Below are 17,788 nucleotides of genomic sequence, written 5' to 3' on the forward strand. Positions count from 1 at the left end.
TTATTAATTTTTTTTTTAATTGATTTGTTTGTTTGTTTTTTTTAAAAAAGGAGAGCAATGATGATGTCAAATCGAATGAACAATACTGAGCTTTCCTGAAAAAATAAAAAAATAAAAAAATAAAAAAATAAAAAACAAAACAAAACAGATGAATTATTACTTGGAATAGCGCTTCTTTCTCACAGTCACAGTCAGTAGGTCTGGGTTCAAATCACTGTTGGAACATCTCTGTGTAGAGTTTGCATGCTCTCCCCCGTCCTTCTGTGGGTCTTCCTCCCACATCCCCAAAACATGCATGTTGGATTTAAAGAAGACTCTAAATTGTCCATAGGTGTAAATGTGAATGTGAACAGTTGCTGAGCAGGGAGGGGAGGGGTGTACAGAAAAATGTTCCACCCAGCAGGTACAAGTTAGCCCCAAGAACAACATGAGTAGGCCACAAGTCTGTTCTAAAAAAAACGCTCAGCAGTGATGGAACACTGACTTAATACGAAGAATTAAAACAAAAGAAGAATGTTTACAGGTATTTACTTACTTACTTAACTTAAATTGGTACATGTTTCTTCTGTACCAAGTACCGCTAGTCTGGATTTTGTTTAAAAATATAATAGACTATAGAATATAGAATATAATAGAATATTTCAAAAAAGGTCATTTCAGAGCTGTAAGTTTACTACTGTCAGAATCTTGGTGTCAGAATCTTGGTGTCAGAATATCGGCGAAACTTCGGGGCAAATATTTTGTGGCGAGGTATTTTTGTGGACAACTGATCCAACTCAGGCAATTTTTTTTCACAGCACTACTGCATATACTTTTTGTAAAATACTTACAGTATTTCACAAAAGCGAGTACGCCAGAGGCCAGTGGTAGGGAATGGCTTTGTGTTGAGTTATTTTTAAACAGTAAATTTATGCTATTATACAAGCAATACACTGACTACTTTACATTGTTATTATGATTCACTCAAGGGAATTCTCCACAACATCAATCTGGGACTGCTCTACGGTGATTTGCTCGGGAAAGGTGGGACATTCTGTACAATACTTTCAGCTGATTGGACGATGCAGCATCTTGTACACGTTGTTTTGACCAATCACAGCCACGGGTGAAAATGTCGTTTACAAAAACGTGAAAGGTTATGAGTAAAGCAGACTTGCTTTAATTTCTTCACATACTCTTAAAATATGTCATTACTCAGTTAATCTGAGAGAGTCATCCACTAAAATAATTAAATATATTTGTTTTGTTATTTCAACCTTGGTTGGGTATTATTTCAAGGCACTTTAAATCAATCAGGACTAGATGGATGCTCCTCATAGAAAAACAAGGGAACCCCGCATGACTAAGCACTATAGCCGCTTTCCCCCCGCAGGAACGTTGGGGGTAAATTCACGGGGCCCGTATGTGCGCGTCTCCACTGCAGAACAGGGCCATATTTACAGGAATTTACGGGGATGAGCGGAGGTCCTACTCGAGGGTAGGTCCTCCGCCGGCCCGATGAACTCCCGATCGGGCTTTCGTGCTGATTGGCTAAAAATTAGTTAGTATAAAAAATGATCTGACCTTAATGCGACGATGATGCATTCTCGGCTTAAGACTCTTCCACCAAAACAATTCTCTCAATAATCCTTTGTCTATTTTCATTCCACTCTAGCGTTAGCATTTTAAAATTCTTCATCTATAGACGCCGTCTCCTCTCACTCAAACCATCCATCCACACCAAGTACATAAAATAAAAAGCAGTGAAAACAGCAACCACCTAAAGTTTTTCTCTTTCCTCGTGATTTTCGTCGCGCGGTGCTTGGGTGACGTCACGGGAGAAACCATTGCACGGCGTTTACGTGTCGATCGAAACTCGTAACGTTGCAAAATGGGGTCGTGCTCCGCAGTGGAGACACAGCCACAAGCGGGCCGGTTGAGAGGACGGTTCCTGTGAAAGTCCCTACCCCTCCTCCCCCATACCCGAACGTCCTGCGGTGGAAACGCGACTTATGTGTCAGAGGTAAGGAAAAAGTCCTTCTTACTCAGGTTTCTAACACTTATGCTAATGTTTCTCTCTGCAGGTCTGATTGTCTTCCTGAGTATGATGGTAGGAGCGTTCATATGGGGTGGTCTCGCAGACAAAGTTGGCCGTCGACGCTGTTTGGTTGTGGCCTTGGCTATAGACTGTGTCTTCGTCTTCCTGTCCTCCTTCGCCCAGAGCTATGGCTTCTTCCTCTTCTTCAGGCTGCTGTCAGGCATTGGGTAACTCATGCGCATAACAACACGTACACAACATTTTTGAATCTGAATCCGTTCTGGATGAACATCTTATTCTTCTTTTCACACATGGACACAGAAAATACGGAGATAATGTGAATCACGATTCTGAAGATCTTGATTTGAATCTGGGTTCCGGAATTCTTGTGTGGAGTTTGCCTGTTCTCCCCATGACACTGTAACATGTTTTTCCTGTTAATTTACAGTACACTACTAGCAGCAGAATTAAGGTTCCCACAACCATGTTTGACAGCGGGCATGATGTTCTGGGTTGGAGAGTAACCCCCCAACCCCCACCCCCACCACTCCTTTTTTTTTTTTACACCAAATTAAGGAAATCTGATCATAAAATAGAAGACAAAAATTGTTCTACTTGTCCAAATGGCCAAGTGTCCTTTTGTGTGTTTGCTTGGTTCGTGACCGTGGAAACCAGCTTGAGACCAGATTCACATATTTGGTCTTGGTGATAATGCTAGATCAATGAGCTCCTTTGTTTTAGCCATGACAACTTTTCCTAATCAATCAGGGTCAGGGTAGGATGCTTTAGAAGAGCTTGGACTATTTGAAATAATATTTGAAAGTTTAAAATTTCCCATCGACTTTGACAGTTTGCAAAGTGTATGAATAATTTGGGACATGCTTCTTTATGTGCAAATGTAAATAAGAGCTGAGCAATATTTGTTTCCACAGTGAGGATGTCTCTTCGTCATATTATCTTTTGTTGTTCATTTTAAGTTAATTTATGTTTGCCTTATACATTTCCTCCGAATGGGGGCTTTGTCTTCTAGGAATTTCTAACAAATTTCTATATTCAAGTTAGCTTTGTTGACTATTTTTCAGGACTTTTTTCTCTTAAACTTCCTGTCTTGAACAAATTTGTTTTATTAAAATAAAAACTGGCACTTTCCAGAAAAGTGGAAATTGAGCATTGCGCTTTCTGTGAAGTCAATGATGTGTGCAGTCACCCCAATGCATTGTAATTTATACTGCTTACTAAGGTCTAGTGATCCCCAGTCCCAGCAACATATTTAACTTCCACTGTTTCCAGTGTAATTAAGCAGATGAATTTGTTTGAAAGTCTTTTTGCATGTAGTCCATAAGTTTGGTCCTACAACACGATTTGTAGCACCATTTTTAGCCCCTGATCTACCACAGAGACTGGCGGGCATCCATTTCACCAGAGCTGTTAAATAATCAATCTTGGATTTACTTGTTCTGGCTCATCATACTGAGTGAGGATTGGTGACAATGCCTGGCTTGAAGCAGGTACATTCTCTGTGGTAGCTGTATCATGTCTGGCATTGTGATCATTTTGACTCAGTAGTTTTTATAACCAAAATTTACCACCGCCAAACCCATTAACGTCTCATCAGTTAATTAATGTAACTGCATTTAATAAATATTTTCTCTGTCACCATCTGATGTCTAACAATAAATATTATATTATCTTTCCTTGAGCCGTGAAGCTCATATACTTTATTTACTGCCGCATGCACGCAGTCTGGTGTTTGATTGCAGGGACCAAGCACAATGTTTAAGCTCAGAATAACTCCAGTCCGCTGGGATTCACACACTCAGAAATCAGGTCACGGCACAGCGCAAACGATCCCATCCACAAACAGCTTGCACCACATCAATAAACGTCGTGTAGGTGTAGCTTGTCTGCCACATCCTACCTTATTGTACGTGTGAAATAACCATGGGTCTTCATGTGGTTGTACAAATGTATTTAGCAAATGGAAACCACACGTGTACTGTTGGTGTGGTACCTTTGTGGTACGTTGTTGCAGGTTGACTTCTTTTCAATCGTTTTGGAACTATATACAGACGCTCCCCACCTTACGAACGAGTTACGTTCCGGACGATCGTTCGTAAGGTGAATTTGTTCGTAAGTTGCTTCAGTGCTATATTTTGTATTATAATTTATGTTTAAAGCCTATATAAGTATATTGAAGGTTTATATAAGTATGTTTAAGGCTTGTACAAGTAACCTGTATTGGTTTGTACTGAAAAAAACTTAATAAAATGGAGAGAATACGTACAGTACTGTACTGTACTACGTATGTTAGAGAGAGAGAGCGAGACACACACACACAGTATGTACATGTACGTAATAAGATAAATATAATGAAGTTTAACTTACTTTTGGAAGATATACTCAATGCTTAAGGAGATGATGGGAGGAGGAGGAAGAGGAGGATTTTATATCATGAGAGATTCTTCGTCGTCGCTGGAATCGGCTTCAAAAGTTATTTCCTGCTTCATGGGGACCGGCGTTTTCTTCCTCCTCCTCCTCGCCACGTTGCTCAGCCTCCAATGAGCTCTCACAGCGCCAATCGTCGGTATTAGCGGCGGAAAGAAGCACTACGCGCAATACAAAATCTAACTTACAGCATTTCTTTCCGAACATTTTTCGACATACTGTACGCGCAGAAATGTTCGTATGTACCGTTGTTCGTAACTCGAATGTTCGTAAGTAGGGGAGCGTCTGTACTATTATTGGTAGTACTACCCTTTCATCCATCCATTTTTTTTTATACCAGCTGACTTCAGGCAAGAAGCGGCGTGTACACTGCAGACATACTGTACATGTTGACGCCTTCTTAAAATAATCGCCTGAGTCATTTTTTTCAGATTTTTCGGGAAACAGACACAACATTTTTTTTTTAAATCATTTGCATCATGAGGAGATGATTTGGGCACCAAAAAAAATATATGCAAAAATTATTTTAGGCAATTATCTTAAGAGGGTGATGATGTGCAGTTTAGAGTTTTCAATTAGCCTAACATTCATCTTTTTGGGAGGAAGCTGGTGAAGCCAGTACAACCACATACAAGGGGCAACATACAAACTCCCAACAGGAAAGAATAAGCCAAGAATCAAAGCCATAAACTGTCAAATGAGAGTCCGATTGCTACTACTGATAAATAATAAATAATAACTTTCAAGTATAACTAATGACAGATTATCAGAGATCAATTAAAAAAACGTATACTATTTGAATTTTTTTTTTAATGAGTTATATAATTATGCATTCTGATCAGCTATGAACATACATGCATATTTATTTATTTATTTGTTTATTTATCTGCAGATAACAAAGGATTAGCATTAACCAAGAGAGGGGACTGTATTGTAGTGGTCCAAGTGGGATTTGTTGTTGTTTGATGAAGGGACAGGCACATTCCATTTTCATAACTTTTATTTCCATTATTATTTTTAATTACAGCTTGTGTGTATTTCATGCAAGTTTAATAAATTGTTTTAATATGGGGAAAACAATTCTATGCAAATAATGTTTGACCGCAAACAGCTGTAGTTAAAAGAGTCCATCTATTTTTTCAGTATCGGTGGCACAGTGCCGATCGTCTACTCGTACTTCTCCGAGTTCCTCCAGATGGACAAGCGAGGAGAGCATCTTTCCTGGTTGTGTATGTTTTGGATGATTGGTGGGATTTATGCCTCTTTCACTGCCTGGGGAATCATTCCCAGATATGGTAAGATCCTAATAATTCATTGTAATTGTAGCTACATTTGCAATACAACTTGGTGCACAATCTTAAGCTTAACAATGTATTTGTGTTTGTATTGTGTGTAGGTTGGGGGTTCAGTATGGGCACAGAGTTCCAGTTTCACAGTTGGAGGTTGTTTGTTCTTGTTGCGGCTCTTCCTGCCATCGCCTCTCTGATCGGACTAACATTCATGCCTGAGAGCCCTCGCTTCTTGCTTGAGGTCAGATTGCCACCATGTTTGGGCTCCATACTCATTTTTGCTAAACAATTTCATATTAGGATACTTTGTAGGTGTCGTGTGGTTTTCAACGCAGCCATCTGCTTGACTTTAAAATTCAACTAGGAGTTCATTCAACAATGTAATGTGTGTCAAATGACATTAAATTTGCAAGCGCATTGAAAATGTCAATCTTCCAACACTTCGGGGTACGCTCCAACCGCCTGTTTTAGCTAAAGATATTAACAAGCTTTCTCCGACAACAGCAAAAAAACTTTCAAAAATATATAAGTTACTTTCATATACTGATAAAATGTCTTTACCCATCTCGAAATGGGAGACAGACTTGTCTATAGCACCGGAACCTGACTTTTGGATTCAAGTTTGTGAAAACGCATTTAAAATGACAAAACACACAAATTTACAACTTATCCAATATAAAATTATTCACAGAACATACATTACTCAATATATGATGAAGAAAATGGGATTCTCAGACTCCGACATTTGTCTCCAATGCTTACAAAACACTACAGACACTTATGTTCATGCTTTATGGTTATGTACTCCGGTTATGTATTTCTGGACTAAAGTCTTAGAAAAACTTTCCGCTATTTTGGACTGTAGGATACCTTTATCTGCAAACTTGTGTTTGCTAGGTGACCTAACAACAACTGACTTACCACATAAACAATTTCAATCTACACTTGTAGCCCTTACTATCGCTAAAAAAACAATTCTTGTTAACTGGAAAAATAAACAAACTCTGAATATCGACCAATGGTCTAACCTCCTTATAAATCACATTTTAATGGAAAAAATATCTGCCTCAAATAAAAACCAAATTTCAAAATTTATAGAAACATGGTCGACGTATATAGAATTTTTTAACCTAATTCTGGTTACTTAATCATCATCGTGATAACTTACATTGATGTTTCTGCATTTAGCAATTTATTATTATATTATATTATTAGTATGGGATTTTTTTTTAATGGGCTTTAGGTGAACTGATGAATACACACACGCACACACGCACGCACGCACATGCACATGCTCACCCACATACAAAAAAAAATATATATATATATATATATATGTATATATATATATATATATATACATATATATATATATATATATATATATATATATATATATATATGTATATGTATATATATATGTATATGTATATATATATATATATATATATATATGTATATATATTTAAAAAAAAAAACATTTTTATTATTTTTTTTTTTTAATTTATTTGTTTAAAAAAAAAAATATGTCAATCTACAGACACTAAGAATCCACCTGTGGACTTGCTGTGTGGAATAAGTGCTAAAATTGTGATTTCATTTGGAGCAGAATGCCAAGCACGATGAAGCATGGATGATTCTGAAGCAGGTCCACGACACCAACTGGAGAGCCAAAGGACAGCCGGAAAAAGTCTTCACTGTGAGTAAATACTGTAACTATATCTAATATCCATATGGATAGTATTGCAAATGCAAAGTATTCAGAAACAGTCTACTCAACTTTTAGTTAAATTCAACATTAAAGTTCCAGCTCTGACCAAGGTGGTAATTACAAGCAAAAATTGGGGAAGGGTTGAAAAGGCTGCTTTCAAATGGCATTTTCTTCCCTCATTGCCTTTTGAGTCAGACGACAGACTCCTTCCCTTGGAACAAAAGAAAAGGTTGAGGAAAATGCCCAGTTCAATGTGTTTGATGCACAAACTCATACGATCTTTAATAAAGGCCCAGACAGTTGAACTAATATATGAATCGCATTCAACGTTTTTCCCCCCACAATTGATCACATTCAGTTACATTCAGTCAGGTTGAAGTTTTAAGATCATTTTAATGACAAAAACGGAACACTTTTTAGTAGTCATTAATATTCTCAAGACGGCATTGAATATTCTAACATATCTGGAGGGCTTCATTTAACTCATTCTCTGCCATTGATGGCTATAGACGTCAAAAATGCATTTGATCTATTTCTATTGGTTTAACATTTTCCCCACTTTTGTTAACAAGAGTTATGAAAACCTAGATTTTTTTTTTATTGTATTAGAACAGAATTTGTAATTAATCGTGAGTTAACTAGTGAAGTCATGCGAATTACGATTACAAATTGTAATCGCCTGATGCCCCTAATTTTTTATAATTTTTTCTTAAAAAAAAAAAAAAGATTATAAAAAAAAAATAATAATAATAACAATTATTTTATTTTTACAATTTTTTTTTAAAGAAAAGATTATTAAAAATTAGGGGCCGCTAATTAATCGCATGACTTTACTCTAGTACTAGTTAATTCACGATTAATCACAAATTTTATATCTGTTCTAAATGTACAAAAAAAAGTGTAGGTTTTCATACTCTTAACAAAAGTGGGAAAAAAATGTTAAACTAATAGAAATAGTTCAAATGAATTTATGACGTCTATAACCGTCAATGGCAGTGATTGAGTTAAAAGAGTTAGATTTAAAGGGATATCATTTTTGCATTTACATGTAATTAGCTTCAGAGTTGTGTCGAAGAAGTGACGAAATAAGATGTGTGCGTGATATTAGGAACATCCTTAAGGATCATCTGCATTAGCCCAGAAGTTTGTTTTCTTTGCTTCTATTTGAGGAAATTAAAAATTACACCATTGGAGATGTTGAAGAATTTTAATTGGTCGTGGGACAAAGATAAGATTAGCATATCACCTCTCATCTACCTTCTTCAGGTGACACACATCAAGGCTCCAAAGACAGCAGAGGATGAGTTAATTGAAATTCAAAGTGCTACAGGAACAGCTGTACAACGCTGGGCTGTCCGCTCGCTTACGCTCTGTAAACTGGTATGTACATCACACACAGTACAGTTCCATTGTATATATTTTAAATGTAATACAGAAAACTGATTCCAATGACAAATGTATTACATCTCACAACCCTTAAAGGAGAAGTCAACCTTAAACATTTCTTGACAATTTGTTATATGTGACCTCACTAGTCTAAAAATGACATTCTGATTAATATTACATCTGTGGAATATGAGTTATAAAGCAAAATCCAGCCGTTTTTATCCATCTCAGGGGGCGGCCATTTTGCCACTTGCTGTCGACTGAAGATGGCATCAACGTTGATTAGGGCTCAGGCAACGACCAATCACAGCGCATCTGTTTTCCGAAGCTGAGCTGTGATTGGTTGTTACCAGAGACCTGAGCAACTGTGCTGTCATTTTCATTCAACAGCAAGTGGTAAAATGGCTGCCTTCTGATACTGATACAAACGGCTGGATTTTGCTGTTTAACTCATATTCCACTAACTTAATATGAAGCAAAATAACGTATTTAGACAAGTGGGTCTGCATAGACCATACTATCAAAAATGTTTTGGGGTCGTTGACTTCCCCTTTAAATTGCTGCTCTGGAGTAATGTTGAACTTCCCAAGCAGAAAATGGACCTCATTCACTAACAGTCAGCGTTGCTACAGTTACATTGAAAAAGTACATAAAGTAACATAATTACTTTATTGATTAATTGAAGTCAAATTAAAAGTTACGTTATTAGTTACATTGAAAAGGTGCAAACACCGCCTCAGCAAAAAAATGGCAGCCTCAACAAAAAAATGGCAGCCAGTTTTGCTCATACTTAATAATAATGTAGAGTATTTAGCCTTCAACCCAAAGTGGGCTATTGATTTTGTGGAGCTCACAGAATATGAGAAAATGGGTTATTATTGTTGTTAGTCCATATCTTGTTTCTGGTGATTATATTTTTTTATGTTTTTGGATTTGTTTTAGTTTTGCTCGTTCCTTTTTTGACCAGGAAAAAGTCAAACGATTGTATTTAAAAACTGCAATTTAAACAGCCACTCTTTTGTGGGGGATTCAATTTAAGCATTTTTTTTTTTTTTTGCTATGGTAGATTTTATTGCTGTAGTGTAGCTGTCACCTAGTTCGTTGTCTCAGTGTCTCAGTCATTCTGAATGAGGCAACAACAAAAATAGAACCCCACGTGTCAGTGCTATGGTTGACTAGTGATTAGTCCAGGGTGTACCTCATCTCTCACCATATGTCATCCGGGATAGATTCCAGTTCACCCTATAGCCCTGAACAGGATAAGCAGTATGCTGTGTGAAATTGTGTGGATCCAATTAGAACGTTTCATTCAATGTCGATTTTTTGTAATATGTACAGCATTTGTGTTTTGGTCGCAGGTACTAAAGAACGTAGTATCTCTTTTTTCTGCCGAGCTGAGATTTGCCACTCTCTTTATGGCCATCATTTGGTTCTGCATGGCGTTCAGGTTTGTTCACACTTTCACCCGCACATACAACTTTCCAGTCATTGCATTATAAACACCTGATTTTTTTTGGTCACACGGCTTTGTCACAGCTACTACGGTCTGTCGGTGTGGTTCCCAGACATGATCAAGCACCTTCAATATGAGGAGTACGAGTCCAGAGTCAAGGTAATGTACAGTGAAATATATATTATATCCATCCAAATATCTCTATGTAATTATGTAGATATTATTTTTTCATACTAAACTTTTTTTCTGTAGGTTGATATGTGTATTCTATGGCATCACTTAAGGACTTCCACTGTAAAAAATGGGGAGTGATATTTACTTAGTTTTTTCATGACCTTCAGCTTGGGAGACAGCCACTCTACCACCTGAGCCATGCCACTCTTGTTTGCCACCATACTGCACTGTCCAAAGGAGACCAAAAATGCTCTTCGAGGTACGAGGATTACACCTGACACCAGCAATATACTAACACACCACAAGAGTGGCGTTGGCGCAGGTGGTAGAGTGGCTGTCCCCCAACCTGAAGGTTGTGGGTTTTTTCCTCAACCCTTGAGTAGCTTTTTTTAAACTAGTAAAATGTGCTTAAAACTCTTCTGAGTGAAAACACTTTACTAGGTTTTTTCAAGTCTTTTTTTTTTTTTTAACAGTCTACAGTATGTAAATCACAGATCCCATCTGTGAAATGTTAATTTTGTCCATATTATTTGTTAACCTATAATCAGGGTCAAGAGGGGTACTTTTAAAATGTAATCCATTACAGTTACAAGTTACCTGCTAAAAAATATCATGAAGACAAAATAAAAATAAATATCACCACAATATATATTCTATACAATGTGCCCCTGCTATTTGCGGGTAATAGGGACCCGGGCAACCTACAAGTAGCAAAAATCCTAGTGTAATTAAAAAGCATGTAGGCTATTGATTGATTAATTGATTGATTGATGGATTGATGGCCATATGCTGTTTTCGAACTGTCACTGAAAGCAACCACACCACAGATAGATAGATAGATAGATAGATAGATAGATAGATAGATAGATAGATAGATAGATAGATAGATAGATAGATAGATAGATAGATAGATAGATAGATACAGTAGATAGATAGATAGATAGATAGATAGATAGATAGATAGATAGATAGATAGATAGATAGATAGATAGATAGATAGATAGATAGATAGATAGATAGATGGTGAAAGAGGCTAATTATTTGTCCTCTTTTGCATGTTCCAAAAGATTGAAGACAGATTTCTTGTAAGAAAAACTCCTTGCAAGGATGATTTATTTCAGAGAATCTCCGGTCACGGCAACACTCAACATCACGTAAAAGGTGACATTAAAGGGTGCACGTGTGCCCCCTCTTTTGCGGAATACAGCTTTTAAAGAATCCAAATCAGTAAGAGAAAATCAGTAAGAGAACACCTATTCTCCTCCCATCATGAATAAGTAAAACAGATTGGTTCTCACACAATATGTTACATAATATTATTTTCGTACACAGTCCGCAGCTGTGTTCATCTTTTTAGACAAAATATACTCTCAGGGTACTTTTCGTACTTTTTTCCCAAAACAATATCTCATAAACAAATTGAACTGGATTTAGAGTGGCCATGAGTGATGGTGCTCTCAGGGTATGTGTGTGGCAAAATCTGTTCTCACAAAGAGAATGTGTGTGCGCAAACCACTGAGGAGGAATTTTTAGACAAAAACAAGGTTAAGGTCAAATTATACTGAGGGTTCAACACTATTTCACCTACTCTACACATCCATAAAACATTTCAACATGGTTAATATATGAAATAAAGAATTAAAAATGTTAATAATGTCTAACAATAGATAGATAGATAGATAGATAGATAGATAGATAGATAGATAGATAGATAGATAGATAGATGGATAGATAGATAGATAGATAGATAGATAGATAGATTCCGTTACTCCCCAAGCCTGCTTATAATACTTCAAACTGACAGATATTGTCATTATATGCATTTATTTTCATTACACTAGTTCACCAATATTTGTATCTCGCTGAAATTGCTTCTGTCTTCAGGTTTTCCATAGAGAGAAAGTGGAGAACTTCCATTTCAATTTTTCTCTGGAGAATCAGGTCCATAAAGAAGGGGAGTACATCCATGACAAGTAGGTGCCACCTTGCCATTCCCTTAAATTGTTTACTTGACATTTATATGAGTTGCAATTGAAATAAAATCACGAGGTTACTGAACTCATATCAAAATATGACATGTTGAAATTACTCCACCTTCTCGACACAGCCCTCCTCAGTCAAAGTATTGTAAATCATCTCTTTTTGGAAGTGTACAGCATTTGCATCAGCATATCAGCCATTTCATTTCAAGAGCATGCTGTGCTGTATGTGAAACATTAGTTAGTGATTGCTCATTTTGCTCTTGCATACAGGCCTACAGATAGCTAAATGTTTAAGCTGTGACGCTGATAAACCTCCTGAGGTTTACGCGTAAGCATCATTTAATTGTTGGATACTGACATTTTGTACGGTGTACCTACAGTAGAATAGATCGATAAACTGCGGATTAATGCCAGAGACCTTATAAAGCACCCAGTGAGTTGAAAGATTTGCTCTAGCGGTCAATGTTGAGGTTATATTGTGATACTGTGTTTTGATACAGACAAAGTCATATTTTCAGAGTCTGCATTAAAACGACTTTCCATGACAAGGTGACAATTATGCGTCGTTACGTTCCTGTCAGTTTCAGCTTGAAAAAGGCAAAAAGCTCACAATATAATTCAAGCATTGCCTTGACTGTATATTTTTCACTGAAATTGTTTATAGTTAAGGCTTAGTCTTTTATTGTTTAGAAATGTTATGCTAATCTAAGCGCTGTGTTTACAGGATTTACCCACAATAACCAGTACAGACATACAGCGCCTTTTATCTTATCTATGTTTTCAGTATATTTTGAAGTCATCTTCCAATGAACCAAGCAGCAATTTAGAGAAGGGCTTTAAGACTAGATCTAGATCTTGTTTACATGCACACACACGCACGATCCTGGATAGTGATAAAAGGTGTGGAGTGATGTTAGTATGAACGTTTCTAGATATTAAAGCAGAAAATATTGAAAATAGAAAATATGTACTGCAGTTCCTGTTGGTTTTCATGTGTTTGTCATTACTGTCAGATATAGACAGACAGGCTGGCAGATGTGGTGGTATTGACATCCTCTCGGCTTCAGATGAAGCACAAAAAGTTCACAGTTTAAGCAGGGGGGCTGCTTAACATTATGATTGAAGAGCGTTTCCCCATCTTACCTTGTATAGAATCAAATGTCGTTATTGGAATCTTTTTAATCCAAGTGTAGAGTTAATTTTTACCTTATATCTTTTTAACAATATATATATTTCCTTTTAATTGAATGACATTAATGTTCTGGTAAAGAGAGTGATTATGGATGGCAATGTGCACATTAACCCCTGGGCGTTATTTTATTTTGAAATGGCTTGGTCAGAACCAACAAAAAGCCAAAAAATGGACAAATAACGCCCAGGGGTTAAACACAGCAATTTTAATTTATTGTATTGTTAGTGTTTTGTTTTGTTTTAGAAAAAAAACCTTTTTATTAAAAACCGGTACACATACTTGTCTAATTAGTTATATTGCACCATAGCAGAAAAGGGCAAACCATATTATCCACAACTAACATTATGTCATTTTGTGTTATACGTGGGAATTTACATCACCAAATGCGTGTCAAATTATTAATTTCTATTCACAGCACATACATTTGTTAAGTAACACATTTTAATTTTGTAGCCGCTATTAAGGCTTTAAATCATCAGTACATGGCGATATTTAATGACATAAAACAAAGTTGTCAGTATACAGTATGTGATTACAACTACTGTATATTACTTGACTTCTATGCTATTGCAGAATTGAAAAAAGACAGAATGTGACTTTACTTTAATACAACAACAAGTTTTCTGCTTAAAATATGATACCGCCATCATGTATGCATACATGCATGGTGTTCATATCAATGCATGCGGCAAAGCTTGTTTGCATAGCGGTTGTGATTGACCGCTATGTATTACTGAGACCATTCTGCTCCTTCTGCAATGCCCCAGCACTAGAAGTCCGAGTCCATGTTTTCTTTGTCTCTTGGCTTGTTTGTGTGTCCCATCCCATGCCCATAGGTTCATCAAAATAGAACTGAAGTCTGTCAAGTTTGAGGACTCATTGTTTGAAGACTGTCTCTTTGAGGACATCAAGTCCACTGACACAGTGTTTGAGAACTGCACCATACGCAACACTGTCTTCACTAATACAGGTAGGTTCAGGTGAAGCAGCTCATGTTGATGAGGCTCACAGGTTTGGCTGGTATGTTTACTCAGTATTATGGTTTGAGGTAGAATGGAAAAAGTCACTTCACGGGGTTGGCCACCCTCTTGCAGCTTCATATACCATGTGAGTCAGAAATGATAGGAAATAGAATCGAGAGGGAATAGCAATAGAAAATATGTTTATAACCAAACCTACAAGCTTTGAATTTCATCTTCAATGTTGGCCAGATGACCAGCATGTCGACTGCGGTTTGATTTGTTTAGTGGGGGAGAAGAGCCATCCTGGAGCAATGGTTACTTTGAAGGGGAAGACTTGTAGTTTCGAGTTTTGTGACACCACTCTTGGTATTCTTTATTTTTCATTTCTATAGCCATGCTATCATGGAGGGACAACACCCTCAACCTCTCTTATTTGTTATGCTCTTTGCGATACTCTGTAGATCTGAAGGAGAAGTTCATTGAGTGTAAAATGGAAAACAACACCTTTGAGGATGACAAACGTGGCTGCCACATGGACACTGGCGAAGAGAATGATGTCCTCATATATCTGGTCAGCTTCCTTGGCAGTCTGGCCGTGTTGCCTGGCAACATCATCTCCGCCCTCTTCATGGAGAAGATTGGCAGAGTCAAGATTATAGGTGATGAGGGTTTTACTTTATTGATTCACCTGATGTGCATTTTTATACCTGAAAGATACTGTGAGATTTGACAGCTTCAAGACATGTTTTGTAAATCTTTTTAAATCCATAAAACCATACAGAGCTCTACTCTCTGAATCATTGTGGACATTAATTAATTGAATGCATTATTATTATTATTATCCATCCATCCATCCATCCATCCATTTTCTTGGCCGCTTTTCCTCACTAGGGTCGCGGGGGTGCTGGAGCCTATCCCAGCTGGCTTCGGGCAGTAGGCGGGGTACACCCTGAACTGGTTGCCAGCCAATCGCAGGGCACACAGAGACGAACAACCACACTCACATTCACACCTAGGGACAATTTGGAGAGTTCAATTAACCTGCCATGCATGTTTTTGGAATGTGGGAGGAAACCGGAGTACCCGGTGAAAACCCACGCAAGCACGGGGAGAACATGCAAACTCCACCCAGGAAGGCCGAAGCCCGGACTCGATCTCACGTCCTCTGCACTGGGAGGCGGACGTGCTAACCAGTCAGCCACCGTGCTGCCCCTATTATTATTATTATTATTATTATTATTATTATTATTATTATTATTATTATTATTATTATTATTATTATTATTATTATTATTATTATTATTATTATTATGTTTTAGAAATTATTCCACTGGCCGACACAGCTATGGGGTTGGGGGCACATGAGCAATCAGTGGTGAGGGCACAATTTCCATTTGGCCACTTCACGGTGCAGATGTGTTTCCGGCTCTGGAGCCACATGTGGCTCTTAAGTCTCTGTCCTGTGGCTCCCTGTGGATCTCTAAAAATATATATATTTATATATGTAGAAATGAATATATATTTTTATTTTTAGATTAAATATTATTTAAATTAATTATTAATTATTGTTACATAGAAATTAATAATAAATAATAAAAAGTTTCAGTCCACATTTTAAGTTGTCAGAAAAAGGTAGATGAAAAGGTTTTGATAAATTACCTAAAAATGCCCAAAAAGGATAAGAAGAGGCAAAAAAAATACCATGTGATGTCTATTAAATTGCCAAAAATGTCAGAGAATTTCATAAAAAAAACACATAATTGCCCAAAAAAGTCTGAAACGTTTTGTTTTTTTTAACTAAAACTTTTAAAACTACCTATAAAACATCCAAAAACAACAGAAGAAATCCTGAAATTTACCATAAAATGTCAAAAAAATTATAAAAAAAGGGGAGGAAAAAAATGTCAAAAAATAGCCATAAAATGTCCAAAAAGGAAAGGAGAGGCAGAAAATGACCATAAAATGTCCATCAAATTTCTAAAGGCATGGCAAGTTAATTGTATAGCACATTTCACACACAAGGACTCATACTCAATGTGCTTTACACAAGGAAAAACAACATAAGCATCGACAAACACAGTAGTTAACAGAGACAAAAAAAAAGAGAAAACAAAAATAAAACTAAGTCTGAAAAAGAAAAAAAAATTAAATCCAAAAAAGGGAAGGGTAAAGGTAGAAGAAAATTAATGTCTACGTGTTGGATGATGCTCTCCTATTTTTGTGTTGTGGTGCAGCTCTAATTATCTCTTGGGCCCTCAGTACATTAGACTAACACTAAAACACTGACTTAAATGTTGTGTGGCTCCTGACGGATTTTCTGTTATTTATTTGGCCTAATATGGCTGTTTTGACAGTAAAGGTTGTTGACCCCTGCTCTAGGGCGCGACTAGTGACCAGTAGTTTTACAGGGAATGAAAGAAGGCTGTGAACAAAAAAAAAAAAAAAAAAAATAAAAAAAAAAAAAAAGGGAGAACAATAATGATGACATGTCAAATGATCAATACTGAGCTCTCTCCCCGCCCCCCCCCCAAAAAAAAGAAGGCTGTGACCACTCCCGCAGAAGCGCAGCCCCACCACTTGCAAAACTGTTACCTTGCACCCATCTGTGAAATTACTAATATCAGATCGAACCTCTTGCATCGATGCCACGCACATATTTATGTCTGTCACAAAAATAGTCTTTACCGCTTTATATGGGTTGTGGAAGAATTTATTTTGAGTCCAACATTATCGGATGAACAGCCAAGTTGTCAAAGTAACATTTTGTCATTTTAATTGGAATTATCGTCTCCTTAGGTGGCTCAATGCTGATCTCAGCAGGTTGTACCTTTTTCCTCTTTCTGAGCTTCAGCCAATCTGCGATCATCGCCCTGCAGTGTCTCTTTTGTGGCGTCAGTGTGGCTGCATGGAATGGCATCGAGGTGGTGACAGTAGAGCTGTACCCTGCTTCTAAAAGGTATCCTGGTTTTGTCACAACAGTGTGATTTTTTATTTTTTTTACCTGTCCTGTTCAACTGCATGGGCATGCAGAATGGTTGATTTGTATGTCTGTTTATGAAAAAAAAAAGAACGTTTTTGCTGTGCAACAGAGGAGTTTGAAAAACTCCCTCTGTGATTGTTTTTGACAATGTAGCCTGACAGAAATGAATTTCAGTGGACATACAGAGAGACAGAACA

At 37.0% G+C, this 17,788-nt stretch overlaps 1 protein-coding gene across 1 annotated transcript in view; it reads left to right on the plus strand.

Moving 5' to 3' along the window:
- Positions 1-17,788, plus strand: part of LOC144053847 (synaptic vesicle glycoprotein 2B-like) — a 38,532-nt gene that overhangs the window by 15,975 nt on the left and 4,769 nt on the right. Inside the window, exons 4-14 of the mRNA XM_077568694.1 lie at positions 2,064-2,244; positions 5,606-5,757; positions 5,859-5,992; positions 7,361-7,450; positions 8,729-8,842; positions 10,207-10,295; positions 10,385-10,460; positions 12,360-12,448; positions 14,486-14,619; positions 15,073-15,270; positions 17,408-17,567. Of these exons, the coding sequence (XP_077424820.1) occupies positions 2,064-2,244; positions 5,606-5,757; positions 5,859-5,992; positions 7,361-7,450; positions 8,729-8,842; positions 10,207-10,295; positions 10,385-10,460; positions 12,360-12,448; positions 14,486-14,619; positions 15,073-15,270; positions 17,408-17,567 (1,417 nt within the window). The remainder of the gene's footprint in view (positions 1-2,063; positions 2,245-5,605; positions 5,758-5,858; positions 5,993-7,360; positions 7,451-8,728; positions 8,843-10,206; positions 10,296-10,384; positions 10,461-12,359; positions 12,449-14,485; positions 14,620-15,072; positions 15,271-17,407; positions 17,568-17,788) is intronic.

Source organism: Vanacampus margaritifer, chromosome 6, assembly GCF_051991255.1.
Source record: "Vanacampus margaritifer isolate UIUO_Vmar chromosome 6, RoL_Vmar_1.0, whole genome shotgun sequence".
Lineage (NCBI taxonomy): Eukaryota > Metazoa > Chordata > Actinopteri > Syngnathiformes > Syngnathidae > Vanacampus > Vanacampus margaritifer.